The sequence below is a fragment of the Pezoporus occidentalis genome, unplaced genomic scaffold (genome assembly GCF_034315485.1).
Source record: "Pezoporus occidentalis ecotype Australia unplaced genomic scaffold, CSIRO_AGI_Poc_V1 ctg183, whole genome shotgun sequence".
In the NCBI taxonomy this organism is placed as follows: Eukaryota; Metazoa; Chordata; class Aves; order Psittaciformes; family Psittacidae; genus Pezoporus; species Pezoporus occidentalis.
In genome coordinates, this window is record NW_026913673.1 from 1,176,303 (window position 1) to 1,191,463 (window position 15,161).

Here is a 15,161-nt window from a genome sequence, read left to right on the forward strand (position 1 = left end):
GAGTCACCTTGAGCGCAGCCTCGCAGCCGCCTGACACATCTCCCCGTGCCAAGCGCGCTCTGGCGGCAGCGTCCCGTGTCTGGGGGTGCTGCTGGCAGCTGCGGGGCTCGCCGGGGGTGGAGATGAGGTTTCGGAGGCAGGAGCAAGGAGCAGGGTCTGGGGTGGGTGGATTGGAGGGGAGCGGGGGCAGGTTTGGGCTCCGTTCCTTCGCCGCGGAGCTGCCTCGCGCCTCCCCTCCGCTGGCTGAAATGGGAGCACAAGTCCCCGTCCTTGCCCAGGCCGGTTTTTGGCTGAGGCACTGGTCAGCTCCGAGGACATGGGAACGGAGCAGGGGCTGCCGGGCTCGGCAGCGCTGGCTTACCATGGTGGTGGTGAGCCCATCACCAGACCCGGGCTGTACGCACACCAGGGGCACTGATGTCCCGGTGCCTCTGGAGGCAGGTTGTCAGTGAAAGAGCTTGAAACTGGACCAAGACACAAATGGGCCTCGATGGGGGCAAGCTGGGGGCCTGTGGGATGGGTACGAGGTGCAAAGCCCTTTGCAAGGTCAAGCATGCAGCACTGTGGATGCTCTGCTTTCCTCTCCTTTCACCACAAGCAGAGCTACTGCTGTGCTGAGGTAGAAACCATCCCCTCCCTCGTGCTGTTGTCAGGCTCTGTGGTTGCTGTATTTGCCAACTGCATCCTCAGGATGCGAAGGCACTTCACAGTTTTGCACTTTACTTTTGCAAAGTTGATGAATCCTCAGAACCCCTGCTCCCTGGTCTGTCAGTGACGTTTTGGGAGGCAGGGAGCTCTTGCGGGCTCTGTCACAGGAGAAACTCCTCCGGGGAAGCATACGTCCAATTTTTAATAATCCATTTCTATAATTGAAAGATTTCACATTTCTTTTGTAAGAGCAAACGTCTGCTTAAACATGGAGACAAATACAGCCGATAATATGTACTTGAAACGTAATGCAAGCTAATTCAGTTTGGCACTGTCCCAGATATGCTGATTAAATGGCCTGTGAAGTGCTACAATATCTTGATAATGTACATTCTACATTTGATTATATCATCAATTACGTGGCACCTAGTAAAATCTGGAATTAGGGACAAAGCAGGGAGCAGATTGTGCCGGAGCAGAGTGGGGTCTGGGGCAGCCTTGAACAAACTTCTGCAAGGGAAGGTGTCTGTGTGTCTTCAGAGGACCAGCCTTCAGTAAACCAGGCTCAGCAGAGCGTCCCTGTTCAGTGAGTGACTTGGTTTAAAATGAGACGAAGTGCCTACAGCTCCTGCTGGCCTTGCTGAACCTCACAGGGACGGGTGGCCACCCCGAAGAGGTGACTCTGAAGTGGATGCACAGCGTGAGTCTCCTCCCTGACTCCTTTTCCCAGCGTTTCTCCTGGTTTCTGGAGCACAGAAGGGAGGGATGTGGGCTCCTCCTGGGTGCCTGTTGCACGGTCAGGGTGAAGAGGAAATAAGCTGCAAGAAATGCCTTCCCCCATCACTCCCTTGGTTTTGCTTGGCACATTTACTGCTTTCTATCAAGAGATGGTCTTGCACCGTGTTTTGAAACAGTTTGTGGCAGTGATTCCGTGGTGGGTTTAGAAGGGAAGTCCCCCTCCTTGGACAGAACCAGAGCTCACCTCTGTGAACTGGGGTTTTCCTGCAGCCATCAGTGGGAGCAACCTCAAAGCAAGAGCAGATCCATCCTTCACCAGCCGTTCCTTCCTTGGGGGAACCCAAGTGTCCATCCCTGGGTTGGAGAGCGCATCCCAGCCAGCTCCTCTGTCATCTGTCACTGGTGATGCTCGGCATGGTGGGGAGCCCCGAGCTGTCACCCCATCTCAGCCACACACCCAGGAGCATCCGTGACCATTTGGCAAGCGTTTCTCATCCCTTTCCAGGGCAGTTAGTGTTTCTGGGTGAGTGGCTACAGCAGGTTAGGGGGGATCCAGCCTGGGCTTTATGGCCCTCCCATAAGGGAGGGTTGATGGGAAACAAATGCGTTATGGCCCCAGACAAGCTGTTGCTACATTTTTTGTTTCATTTTAAAGCAGCACTATCAACCAGTTGGAATATAGGCCTGGAGTATCGCAGGGAGTAATCTAATTAGTATGAAGTCAATTCACTAGTTCCTTTTGTATCTCGTGATTAAATAAGTGGGAAAATGGCTTGAAAATTAGGTGCTAGAACAACCCAATTACATTTCTGTAGCTTTTTGTATTCAATTTCATAAACAATTTTGCTCTTCGCTGGTTAATCAGTGAATGCCTTTTTCCAGTTTGAAAAGCACTTTTGAAATTATAATGCAATTAAATTGCGTGTGGATGTTCTGGCATAGCGAGTGTGAAAGCTGGGGGCCTGGCAGCAGGCCACGGTGTACCTTGACAGTAATGAGTTCCTGAGCTGGCAGCTTGCTGGTGTCGCTCAGAATATCGTCCATGCTGGGTTACTGTAAACTGCAGCCGCCTCAACTCCCTTCCAGCCAGGATCCGGGTGTCGGATCCTCTCCTTCCCTCTGCACTGGGGACAAGTCCTTGCTGGATCCATCACCACTTGCTGGTCCATCACCGGACCCTACAATGTGCTTTGTGCCTGGGGAGCAGGGCGGGATGCATGCGATGCGCAATGAGGATGGAGAGGATCGAGTATTATTTTCCTGGGGGACATAACTGGGACAAGTAGGAAAACATCTCAGCATCTTGTCCTTCTCAGAGTCAGCACAGATTTGCCCTTGGCCTCTTTGCCTGCTAGCTCTTGGCTTGGGGAAGCAGTGCATCCAATCAGTGTCCTCTCACTGGGCACATTTTCCCCAGGTGAGCTTGTCCTATGGGCTCTGAAGCTGCTGTTTCTTTTACCAGCTCCAAAATCCATAAGCACTGGGGTGTTGTTTAAGCTCTTCTCTTCACAGCCGAAGTGCCAGTGGTCCATGCAGTATGTGAATCACAGTGCCACATGGCATCTCATCAGATGCCAGCTGCAAGCCACTTGGAAAGGCCGGCTCTTTAAGGCCATTAGGCTGTGAAGACCACTGCCTGCTATAGGTTTCTGCTGTGCTGTGGCCTGTCTCTGTGGGCTTTTTAAGGTCAGAGTGTTTCAAGGCATGGTTGTTATTCTTGTGGGGTATTTGTCTTGTGTTCAGCCTGCTCAGGGCGAGCAGGAGCTAAATTCAGCCTCTTAGGGGAGGCAGCTGAGTGTGCTCACTGCCTCCCGTGATTTACAGCCAAGCACCTCACGGGAAAGGTAGGAAGCTGTGTTAAAAGAAAAAGAAATAATGTTAGAAATAATGACTTGCTTGGCAGGTTTTAACAACTTCAGTAATGGCATTAGGTGCCCTTGGCTCAAGATAGTAACCTCCTCTTAAATGATCATTACCTGGCTAATAAAGACCTCAGAGCAGGTCATTACAGCTTAATTTAGACATAGCATCCTGTTTGGTTTGAGTAGCGTTGCCATCTTTCAAGTTGTTGGATCTATTGCCTGAATGCCGTGCTTGGGATTGGGATTTGCTTGGGTTTTTCCTCTCCCAGCAGCTTCATGAGGAACTGATGCTCAGTCTTGAGCTTAGCAGCTTGTGGGGATGGGGATGGGTGTGCATGGATAGGGGAGAGAATGAGGGGCTTTTCCAGCTTGCCTTCAGCTCTGTCTTCATGGGCACTGGTTAAAGGCAGAGCAGGAAGAAGTGATGGGAATGGATGATGCTGTTTGGGAAAGCTCTCAAAGCATGTTTAATGTCATGTCTTTAAAATCAAAGGGGTTTAAATGAAGGCTGTAGGGCTTTGCTCTGCTGAAGCACATCGATTCCCTTGGGAAGAGGAGCTGGTTTCAGAGATGGGTGACGGCAGCCAGGTAGGAAGGTGTGCAGGAGCAGGGGTACAACCTCATACCCCCTGTGCATCCACCTCTGCTTGCTCACAGATGAGCCATCACACTTCCCTACCCCCATTAGCAGCAAGTCCCAAACACCAGTAATTACAATAACCACCACCCCCCATTGTTAATACTTTGAAGCCATCTCTTTGATAAGCCCATCTTCCCTGCCAATTTCCTATTTTCACTGCAAGCGAAGCCTCTTGCCTCCCAGTTTTGTAAATCTGCTGTTACAATGAAGAAAAGGAAATGGAAAAAAGGATGGTCCCCACCAACCAAACCGTAACCCCCGGCTCGGTGCTGCGCCGCCTTTGTCAGCCCCACATAGAATTATGCATCATGAATAAAAACTGCTGTCAACATGCATTGGTTTGAAAACATCAGAGCATATGGTATGTGATTATCTGTATTGTCAAATGCAATAAAGTGAATTTGGATATAATAAAAAATGTAATATTTTAGAGATTTAGTAATAAACTGTGGAAGAATTGACAGGCAGAGAGGGTTTGACGCCTGTAGGCAAGCAGATGAAGATGGCAGGGTGTTGTGTTCGGCGGGCAGCGGCTACTGCAGCTGCATGGGGAGCTTTTCTGATGGGGGAGCCTGGCTGGGTTCACTGGTACCCAGGGCACAATGGCCTCCATCCCTTCATCACCCTTCACACTGCTGCTCCGCTTGTCCTTGTCCTCTCCAGGCTGGCAGGGGCAGAGCCTCGACACCACCACCACTGGCTCCTGTGGCCAGGGCTGCACCCTTTGGCTGCAGGAGCGGTGTCCGAGTGGTGATGAGTTTCCTGGGCTTGCCCCATGGCACAGCGAGGGGCTCATTTTGGGGACAGAAGTCAGCGTTCAGGTTGGTCACTGGCTCTGTGCCCTGTGGGTCTTGCTAGGGAATGGTTGGAAATGTTCATTTGGAGCATGAGGTTCCCGTTGTGCTTGTGGATGGATTCATTGGATTTTGCAAGCTTTTGGGGTTCTGTTCTTTGACAGCAAAACCAAATCTGTTCCATGAGGCCACGCTTCTCCCACCCAGCTCTCCCATTGCTTTTGGACTCATTAGAGTTGGGAAGTTCATACATGACCTGAACAGAGCAGTGAGAAGCTGTGAGGAGCAGGGGTGAGTGGTCCCAAATGCGAGTTCAGTACTGCCACAAAAGCAAGCGCTGCCCAAGACAACTTTTCCTTCAGTATCTCACATTTCAGCTGATGCTTTAATTCTCGAGCTGCTGACCAGAACGTGCCCATTGAGAAATGATCTCTCCAACGGAGAGAAGTTGAGTCAGGAACAGACTCTGGGGCCTCCTGTGAGAAAATTCAGCTGCAGAAAGTGCAGACGCAGGAGTATCACACGTACGTGCAATTTGTCTTAGGTCACCGCTAATGCTTCTAAATGATCTGTGAATTCATTAATGGCTTCTGTTAATTAACAATATGATAAAACTGGCATTTAGTGAGTTGCGGTGTAGGGTGCGCTTCAGTCATTACGTACTCATGGCTTTGGTTTGATTTCAGGACGTTAATAGGAGCGTGGTTTGATGAAGATTTGTTGTTATGAAGGATTCATTATGAAAAGTTCAGGTACCACTTCTGTGAGAGACTGCGGGGACCCGCATCCCAGCCCCTGAGGGAGGCAAATGGGCCCCCCAGCCTGGAAATGTGGTCAAAAATGGGTAGTTTGAGAGAGGGACGAGTCCCTTTTCCATGTCTGCATCCTCCCATCCAGGGAACTCGTTCCCAAAAGGCAGCTGGGGTGGGTTTTTGCCTGTTCATAGGGCCAGGCTGCTCTGTGGCGCAGCGCCTGCCCATCCCAAGGTGCCTTTCTGTTTTCCTGAGCGATGCTCCCGTTGCAAATGTCACGCAGTCGTGGGAGGACGGAGCGAGGAGCCGGAGCCTTGCAGCTTTCCAGAACAAAAGCAAAGGAGAGTCTTGCTGGTGCCCTTTATCCAGCTGCGCGGCTGACCTCAGCTCTTGGCTCTCCTGCCGCGCTGGTATTGAAGCGCTCGCACCTTGCGTGGAGGGTTTGATCCAAGGCACTCGGCTGCTGATTTAATTCTGAGGAGTCACTCTCATGTCATGGAGTATTTATTGACACCTTAAATACCTGCCCGTGGCTGCTGGGAGAGCCTCACTTGTTTTCCATACCCGGCCCGAGGTGTGCTTAAACACCAAGTGGATGTGGGGGCTGATGCATTCACAGCAGCGCTGCCAGAGAGCACACTTCACAGTTCAATGAGGGTGATGCTTCCTGTCCTAGACCATAGGTGTTAACCTTCCTTTCCTCTTCCATCTCCTGGTGCATCCCTCTCGCTCTCTGGTTATCACAAGGGTGGGATGAGTTCTTGTTCTCCATGGAGCAGGAGGTGCCTTCAGGTGTGGTAAAAGCCTCTCCTTAGAGGAAGTGTGCCTCAGTCTAAGTCTGTGTTCTGTGAATCTGGAGAGAATTACTTAATTGGAAACCGAATCCTCTCCTTTGGTGTGTTTGGAATCGCAGGAAATAAGGAGTTAGAGTTGGCAGGTTTTGTCATGGGTTTTGAGCTTTAGTGAGCTGAGTTGCAGTGCAAGAGATGAAAACTTTGAGGAAGGGACTAGAAAGTGGGGGGAAGAAATGTGGGACCTGGACCACAGGGAAGATTGAAGTGACTTCTCCAAAGACACAATGTAAGAAGGCAGCAAGGTCAGGGCTGAGTTTTCACATCCTGTTCTGATGCTGACAACCAAATGGCTTTTGCCAGAGGCAGGAGTACACCCACAGGTCCCCGTTCCCAGACTCTCAGGGTAATGGCTTGAATTACCTTTGCAGACAGCAAGGGGATGGAAACATCCCTGGTTCACTGTCTGAGCAATTAGAATGTCCCAGCCCCTCATTGTGTTTGTCTGTGAAGAGGAGATTCGGTGGCACTGATTACAGGACTTGGTTTCCTCCCTTCCCCTGCAGGTTTATCACCATCATCATCATTACTATTTCTCTGAGGCGGTTTGGCAGTCTGGGGTGCCTGGCACTAAGTAACTTTTTCCCCTCTGATTACAAGGGATGTGTGAATAAAGGACGGTATCGATTCACACCAATCTATGCATCGACTGTGTGGGAGCCACTTGCAATTCCCAACAGCACCAGAAAGCTTTGCAACAGGGAGAAATATGACCAGGCAAGTTGAGAAAATAAATTAAACTGGTGTCAACGTTCCTTGTTTCTTCCCTCATTATTAATGGATGGAACGGGGCTCGTTTATCAAGAAGAGGAAAAATTAATTGACACGGGCTCTAATGCCATTATGCCTGGCTTGTCTGGTCGCATTGCTTTAGTTTGAATTTTTCTTTGCGTTTTGAAAGGCATTTTATTACAGTTTACAGGACCAGCTGCCAAAACCATTGCTGTAAATAAGAAGCAGGTGCATAAATAATGCCACAGCAGGACTGGACCTTTCTCTGTTTCAAAGCTTAAGAAACTTCAGTGTGGGGAGAAGAGAGGAGGCGTGAAGCAAACTCAAACGAGCAGGTCAGGTACTGGACTGAACACAAAGGGGGAATGGAGCCTGAACTGATGTTTCCTCATTACGAGGCTGTGTGCTGCGATGGGTGTCAAACTAGATATTCCCATCTTCATCATGGAGTGTGGTGATAGGACGAGAGGAAATGGGTTCAAACTTAAACAGAGAGATTTAGGTTAGATATAAGGAAGAGATTCTTTACTTAGTGAGGGTGCTGAGGCACTGGCACAAGGTGCCCAGAGAAGCTGTGGCTGCCCCATCCCTGGCAGTGTTCAAGGCCAGGTTGGACACAGGGGCTTGGAGCAAGCTGCTCCAGTGGAAGGGGTCCCTGCCCGTGGCAGGGGTTGGAGCTGGAGGAGCTTTAAGGTCCCTTCCAACCCAGACTGTGTTGTGATTCTATGATTCTGTTGGCACAGCCACTTGTCAGGCAGTGCCAGGGGCCAGTGGGACCATAGGCACGCAGGGCCAGGCTTCATAATGGAGCTGTGCTGGCTGGTTGGGAGTCTGGAGCAGGACAGTGCTGCTGGAGCGTGTTCCATGTATAAGAGGGGGCTGATCCTGCATTAACAAGAGCAGCAGCAGGCGACTGCGGGGTTATTCTTGCCTAGCAGCAGGAGTGAGATTTAAGCAGAGCCTGCATCACTTATTGGTACGATGTGGACTATGTAAATCTCTTCCTTTCTCCTCTCCGTGCTCTTGTCTCCTGCCCTTGGTCTTTGGGATTATTGTGCAGGCACAAAAGAGCCCTGGTGATTACTTACTTCCCAGAACCCTTTAAGGAGCTCTCTGGTGCTTTGGTGTGCTATAAATGCAGTAAGAGGCAGTCCCAGCTGCACAGACCCTGCCGGCTCACCAGACAATACACTCAGCCTGGGTGAAGAGGAGCACTGCAGATGAGACAAAGCGACTCTCTCCACATCATCGGGTGACCCCAGGACAGCCTGAGAGCTGAATCAGACTCCTCCAGCCCTTGTCCCAGCGCCTTCCCCCTCCAGAGCATCTTTCCTGGTGGATGGAGAGCCTCTGCTCAGAGCAGCAGTGCCTGCAGCGGGCAGTGGTGTGCGTGCCTCTGATGGCAGTGGTTTTGGCTCAGGGGTCCCGGTTTGCTCATCAGAGCCTGTCAGTGGCTCACCCTAGCATTAACCTGGGTTTAACCTCTCTGGTGCAGGATACAATCACCTTGTTTTCCTTGTTTTAATGCCAGCATAGGTTTGAAAGAGCGAGACCTTTAACCTGGTAAGCTGCTTTCGTGCGATCCTCCTGATGAGTGACGTCCTCTGTGTGTGCAGACGCAGCTGCAATATATAACACTGAGCACACAGCTAAACCTCGGGCTGTGGGGAAGTTGCTGCCAGCAAGCAAGAGAAAGCAGATATATTTCATAGCAATGGTGTCGTCATCTCAGCTGTATTTTACTGGGGTTGACATAAAACCTCTCAAGTGATGACAAAGGTGTGAAATATAGTTGGTTCGAGTGTGAAAAAACCCAAAATGCAGAACTCGGGAGCACTGATATTTGGTATCTCCAGCATGGTTCTTAATATTATTTATGGCTTCTACCCAATGTTTTTAAAATCATTTTAATCTTTTGATGGTTTCACTCGTTTGAACAATGTTTCTCTTAGTTCTGGAATACCATGGCAGAAAGTGCTGCAGCTGAGCTCTGCTTCACTGCCCAGAGCCATCCGCCCAGTGCTGTTCGGCTTTCTTGGCTGAGCAAGGCTCTGGATCAGAGGGGCTTCTTGGTGTAACCAAGGTGGGTCAGAGGATGTCTTCTGCGCCGTCGGATGTCAAGTACCTGGGTTGTGTCTCTGGGCTCATTGTAAACGTTTTCGGGGGGACTCAGGGTTATTTGGTTGCTTGGGACTATCGTGCCTTGTGCTAAGAAATAACCAGATTTTCCCTCCCCTCTGAATAATGCTGTTTCCTAGTGAAGAAATCCCCTTTCGTGAGTCACCATTGACAAAGCTCCGTTTTGCAGGCACCCAGCCCAAAAGGGACCTGGTCTGCAGGGTACCAAGGACCTTCAGCTTGGGGTACTTCAGCTGAAGGCAGCTGCATCCTCTGGTAACTGACCCCCAAGTATTTCAGGTTCTCATTAGCAGATGAGTGAGTAAAAGAAGTCCATCTGAAGCAGTGGACTCCTGTTCATTGTGTGCTGCTGTGGGCAGGAGCAGTTCCACAGCTGGACCAGGCTAGAGCAGACCTGGGATGCTGGAATGAGCCCTCCTCTTACCAAAACCTGCTGCCGTGGGAGGCAGCGAGGTTGGACTGGATGGGGACAGCAGAAGTGCCCAGGTAGAGCAAACCCTCTCCCTTTGGAGATCATCCCATCTGGGCTCAGGATGATCCTTGCGCATTGTCTGGGTCGTCCCATCTGGGCTCAGGATGATCCTTGCGCATTGTCTGGGTGCTTGATGGTGCCCATTAACCACCAGATGAAGAGGGTGAAATGACTCCATTTTCTGAGCCAATGCTAAAGGAAGGGTTTTTAAGCTGAAGGTCACAAATGCAGGTCTCAGCTTCCTTCAGTCATCAGGTTTGGCTTGCAGCCTCTCGTTTGGGGGGCATCCGTTTGCCTCTTACTTTATTTTTTCCCTCTTCTTTGTCTTTTCTTTTACAGAAAAGATTATTCAAATGAATATTCAGTTTTATTCATTTGAATAAAAACCCCAACCGTTTGACTCTGTTAAATGCTTATCTCTTAAATAGAGCTTGTTAGCGTCCAATAATAGCTTCATTCAGAAGGATGCGGTATAATTTCATTTTTAAATGGGTGCTCCTTGACAACCGGAATCCTATTTCTGTCACCATTTTAAAGAGCCGCCTTTGTTTTGTGTTAATCTTCTCCATACACTTTCCCAGAGCCATTTTTTTTGTTGACTCTTAGTACCTCTCAGCAGAAATAATTGTCTGTTCAGTCCAGGCAGGTTTCTGAGAGTTTGGGTAATTTCAATCGAGCATGTATTCATTATGCTAACTAATAAGGCATGCACGCGGTAATTGTGTGTGTGTATGTGTGTGTGCGACTATTACAAGTCAAGTATTACACCTATTACAGTCTGAGGCAAAAAGTGACCCATTGCCCATGACTCTTACGAAGTTTTTCAGTCTGGGGCATATGATCTCTTGGAGACTGTTCGTTGAGGGAGCGGTGGCATCTCTTGAATAGCATCCAGTGGGTTTTAAGTGCCTGTATGTGTGTAGATTAAAATCCTCTGGTTGCTTCCCAATCAGTTAAGATGTTGGTAATAGTAAAGGTAAAATACCATAAGCCTTTGGCTATGGATGGAGTGCCCCGTGTGCTGCTGGAAGGAATAAAAGATGGAGTTGGGTTTCCTTACAGACCCCATCCCATGATTTTCCTTGCCAAGCCAGCTAGACTGGCCTGTGTGGAAGTGGCGTTGATCTTCTGAAGACCTGCAAATGAGTGTTGACACCTAGAGGTTGATTCTTGTGATGAAATCTGTACTGCAGAAAGCTGGGTGGGTATCCGATGTAATCAGACAACGGATTCCTTGATAAACCTGTGTTTAAGCCATATGGAGTGGGATGAGAACGGGAAACTTCTTTCCTGGATCCAAATGTGTAATGACAGCAGTAGGCTTTCTGGTGGTGGTAGGCATATTAAGGCTGATCTCCTCTAAATTCCCTCTCTCCCCTCCATCCTGGCACTGAGACCTGCCTACAGTTGAAAGAGAAAGCCCTCAACTGCAGAACTCGCTAATGAGCTGCTAATGATGAAGATGTTGCTGGTGCTCGAACAAGTAATGACTTGTAGCCCTGGACCGGTCCCTTTGCTGGTCCCTGGCGAGGTGCCGGTCCCGGCTCCAGCACCGCGTGCTCCGGGATTCCTGGGATGCCGTGCGCAGGCAGTTAACCACAGACATTCTAGTTTAACTATGGGTCTGTTTCAGGTAGCTTTAAATGGAGTAATTTAGAAGGCAAACGAGCACTGGGGTTAAGTAAAATACTTCAAGCTGCTACATGCTGTAAGTGCAAAGGAAACCAGTGTTCTGAGTGCTGGGGTTGAGCCTGATGTGCTGCCGGATGATGTGCTGTGCCGTGGAGGAGCTCTAGAAACCATTTCTGCTGGGTTTTCCCCCAGTAAGAGGGTCCAAAGAGGGATGGGAGCATTCCCCGTCACTACACGTACTGTGCATTCCCAAACAACGTGTCTGGGAGCTGTTCAGAGCTCACCTTGAAATGTACTTCACAGCTTCCAATATTGTAGCCTGCAAAATACATCTTGTACCTGTAGGTTGCTATAAAAAAACAACCCTTCTGGTTTAATATTTCTGCTGTGCCCCACTGCAGCAAATTGTGTGTGTTTAGAATGATGAAGTACTGCTTTGGGACCCTGGCACAGAAAGTACGTGTTGCTGGGCGCATACCGGGAGCACTGGGTCTGCTGGGGGGAGCAGGTTCCTGGTGCTGATTGCAGATGGGAATTGTCCATAGCAAAGTGGGCTGGACGTGAGGGTTCACTGCTGTGTTCCCCAACAGCCGGGGGACTGGGATGGGCAGCAGATGGATGGAAACGCAGATAGGAGACAGCAAAGACCAGCTGCTCTAATGCTGTGCGTGGCTGAGCAGAGGGATGCTCACAGTGCAGAGCTACCTATGGAATACATGGACAATAACACTTGGAAACGTTGGATTCCTGTCCCTTTTCCAGGGGTAAGGGGTGCTGCTGGGGATGCCCCAGCTCTGCTCCTTTGGCTGGGAGCCTGGGGTGAGGAAGACATCAGGTGCTGTTCCACCAGTGTTGGAAACAGTGTTGGAATCTCCACCATGGGAGTTTCCAGTGCAGTCTGGAGTATGAAGTTCATCTTGTTGTCACATCTTTAAGATTGCATTAGCTCTGTTGGTGTCAGTGTTGAGTCCTGCATCGAGCCTTTGCCAGACATGTAGCACATTGGCTTGGTTTTTGTTTGGGAGCTTGGTTGTTATTTTCTGCTCAGGAACATGACTGTAGAGCTGGGGTGGGCTGCCAGATTTCTTTCATGTGGCCCCAGCAGAGCAAATCCCATGTACAGCTACAGGCAGGCAGCAGGCATCAAACGGCCCTAAACCAGCCCAAATCCAGGGCTCCTTTGAAGCAGCAGCAGAGAAGAGAGGAATTATTAGATCAGAGGCCTTCAACGTAATGGTTTCTTGGAGGCCTCAGGATGTCCTGATGAGGTATTAGAGGAAGTAATTCAGGAAGAAAGGGACAAATAACCACCTCCGGAGCGCGCTGCCCCGCGGGGCCGGCTGCATCCGTGCGGATGGAGCTGCTGTGGCTGCGCTGCTGGCCCCAGCACACAGCAGTGGGGACCTTTGGTGTCCCCTCAGTGGAAGCACAAAGTGCTGCTGCATACGTGGGGAAGCAGTGGGGTGGGATTTTCCTTGCCTCTAAATGAGGAGTCATCTCCTGTCTTCCCGTATTTTTATTTCTTTGGGTCTCGTAATGAGTCAGCTCTAATGGAGAGGTCCTGTGGAATTAAACAAGAGATAAAATCAATACCGTTCCATAGAAATATAATTGGGTTTTGTCGAGATTGCTCTTAAAAACCTATAAGGTGTGAAAAAAAATATGGCCTGATTGTAGTTTCTGAGCCATCATGTAACTGGGGTGTAACTATCCATTAAATTCTGCAGGATGGATCAAAAAAATCCATAAGGAGGTTTTAATTCTCCATTAAATCCTATGGAAGAGCTGGAACAGAACCATATTCATTTTCCTAGAGACAATGCTTCTTCCCTCCATTAGTCTGCAGCAAGTTCAGCAGCAGCTCCATAGACAGGAGGTGTATTTCTATATCCATATATAAAGTTTTCCCAAGTCTCTACGTGATGCTTTACTGGGATGAAATTGGACTTAACTCGTGTTTTTCTTCCCCCCTCCCCTTTTTGTTTCTTTATTAAACAGGATTTGGCTTCGTAACTTTTGAAAATGAAGACGTGGTGGAAAAAGTCTGTGAAATTCATTTCCACGAAATCAATAATAAAATGGTAAGTTGGGGTTGTCCTGCAGTGCCCATTGTCACAGATACGTGCCATGCCGGGGGGTGGCCCTTTGGGACAGCCTCCTCCATGAGGTTCACTGGGTGTCGGCACGCTGCACCTGATGCTGCCCGGGCGCTGGTGCTGGACCATATCCCCTGGGAAGTCAGGGCTTTGCCATCAAACCACAATCAGTTTCCAGGCCAGGCCAGGAGTGGAGTTTCTCCTAAGTGACAGTCAGGTCCCAGGCTGCGGGTTGCCCTGTCAGTAAAGCCACTGTGCCAGATGAAGAAGGGCATTTGTGTTTCAACTGATGCAGTAACTTTGATACTTTCAGCTAAAATACTCCTTTTCCCTTTGTCAAAACATCCTCAGCTTCTCAAATGTGTATTCAGATATGCATTGTATATTGGTCTGGTATGTGTTCACAGACTTTAAATTCAATAATAGAGCTTTTAGTGTGGATAAGATCAAAGCAATCTCCTTGGCATATGCTGGAGGCCTGATCCAATATTTGACTTGCTAATTTTTCCCAGGGCACCGAAATAATATTCCTCATATTGTTCCTCACTGCAATATGCATCAGAAATAAAAGGAAGGGTCCCCTTGGCAAGCCGAGAGGTGGGATGGCAGGCAGGGCTGGGGCAGTTCCCCTCTGGCTCCATCTCGGATGGGTGCCGCAGGCTTTGCCTCTGCCCTGTCCAGGCATCTCGCTGCTTCCCTGCCTGCCACCAGCGATACCTGCCCTGAGACACGTGTGGGTTGTGGAGGAGGCTCATTTCCCTATATAGAGTTACTAAATGCTGATTAATCTGCCTTAAAATAAACCACAAAGAACAAACCCCAGCCACCCCCACAACATCCAGCCGACAGACCCAGCAAGAGAGTATTAACACCCAGAATGTGAATGTAGGTAAGATTGTCACTTGGGAGGGAAGAGCTGCAGTGCCACACTTCCAGGATGCTCCTACTGCTTCATCACGGGTGGGTGCATGTCACGTCACACTCTGTGGGTTTAGTTACTTCACACAGCAAGGCTCAGCCTTCTTCCCCTGGTACAAATCAGTGCTGCCCAGTATTGCCCTGGCGAGGAGCTGGATGGAGGATGCTGGTGTATCCCAGCAAAACCAGTGCCAGCAGCAGGGCAGGACCCGTTGTTTGATGCTTCATAGCAGGATCTGCACTCGTGCGTGGTAAAACTCATGTTGGCACAGCCCCGTTAAGGGAGGAGTGGTGGGAGGATTTCTTCCCAGATGAAAGGCTCCCCAGGAAGGTGACAGCAGTGCAGGGGATGTGGAGGATGCGACAGGGCAAAAGCACTCGAGGAACATCACAAAGAGCCAAAGAAACAGCGTGGGCTGTTGGTGTTTTGTTGTTGTGGGTCATTAAAATGTGCCTGCTTGGTGCACGATCCAGGTGCCAGGAGGCTTTGAGCGTTCTCCTCTTGTCACTTCTTCTCCAGCGCTAATTTTGCAGCAGCCCATGAGGGAGGAGATGAGACATGATCCTGTCTTGGGACTGACTCATCGTCTTGCTGATGTGTCTGCAGATGAATTACCAAACCCACGCAGGGCCGGGAGAGCTTGTGCAGGCGCGTGTGACCGGGAGCTGGTACAGGTGGCCACAGGTGACACGTAACCTGGCTGGGGGTCAGGGATAGGCACTGCTGGAGCTTCCACAGCGCCCTTGGAGCCTGACCACCCTGGCTTCATTTTTAGTGTGTCCTCCTCTAACATTGAGCTGCGATGGGGACGGGTTCCAGCTCGAGGTGATGAGGTTTGCTCAGTTAGCTGGGACAGGGGTGCCCCATCCCCATCACCGGGCTGCTC

At 49.9% G+C, this 15,161-nt stretch overlaps 1 protein-coding gene across 32 annotated transcripts in view; it reads left to right on the forward strand.

The window, feature by feature from the left end:
• Window positions 1-15,161, forward strand: part of MSI2 (musashi RNA binding protein 2) — a 215,424-nt gene that overhangs the window by 149,503 nt on the left and 50,760 nt on the right. For all 32 annotated transcript variants that reach the window (XR_009964219.1, XR_009964221.1, XR_009964224.1 and 29 more), the window contains one exon: window positions 13,259-13,341. Coding sequence is in view for 25 of the 32 variants with exons in the window: in XM_062615692.1 (XP_062471676.1) it covers window positions 13,259-13,341 (83 nt within the window). In the remaining 7 variants the exon portion in view is untranslated. The remainder of the gene's footprint in view (window positions 1-13,258; window positions 13,342-15,161) is intronic.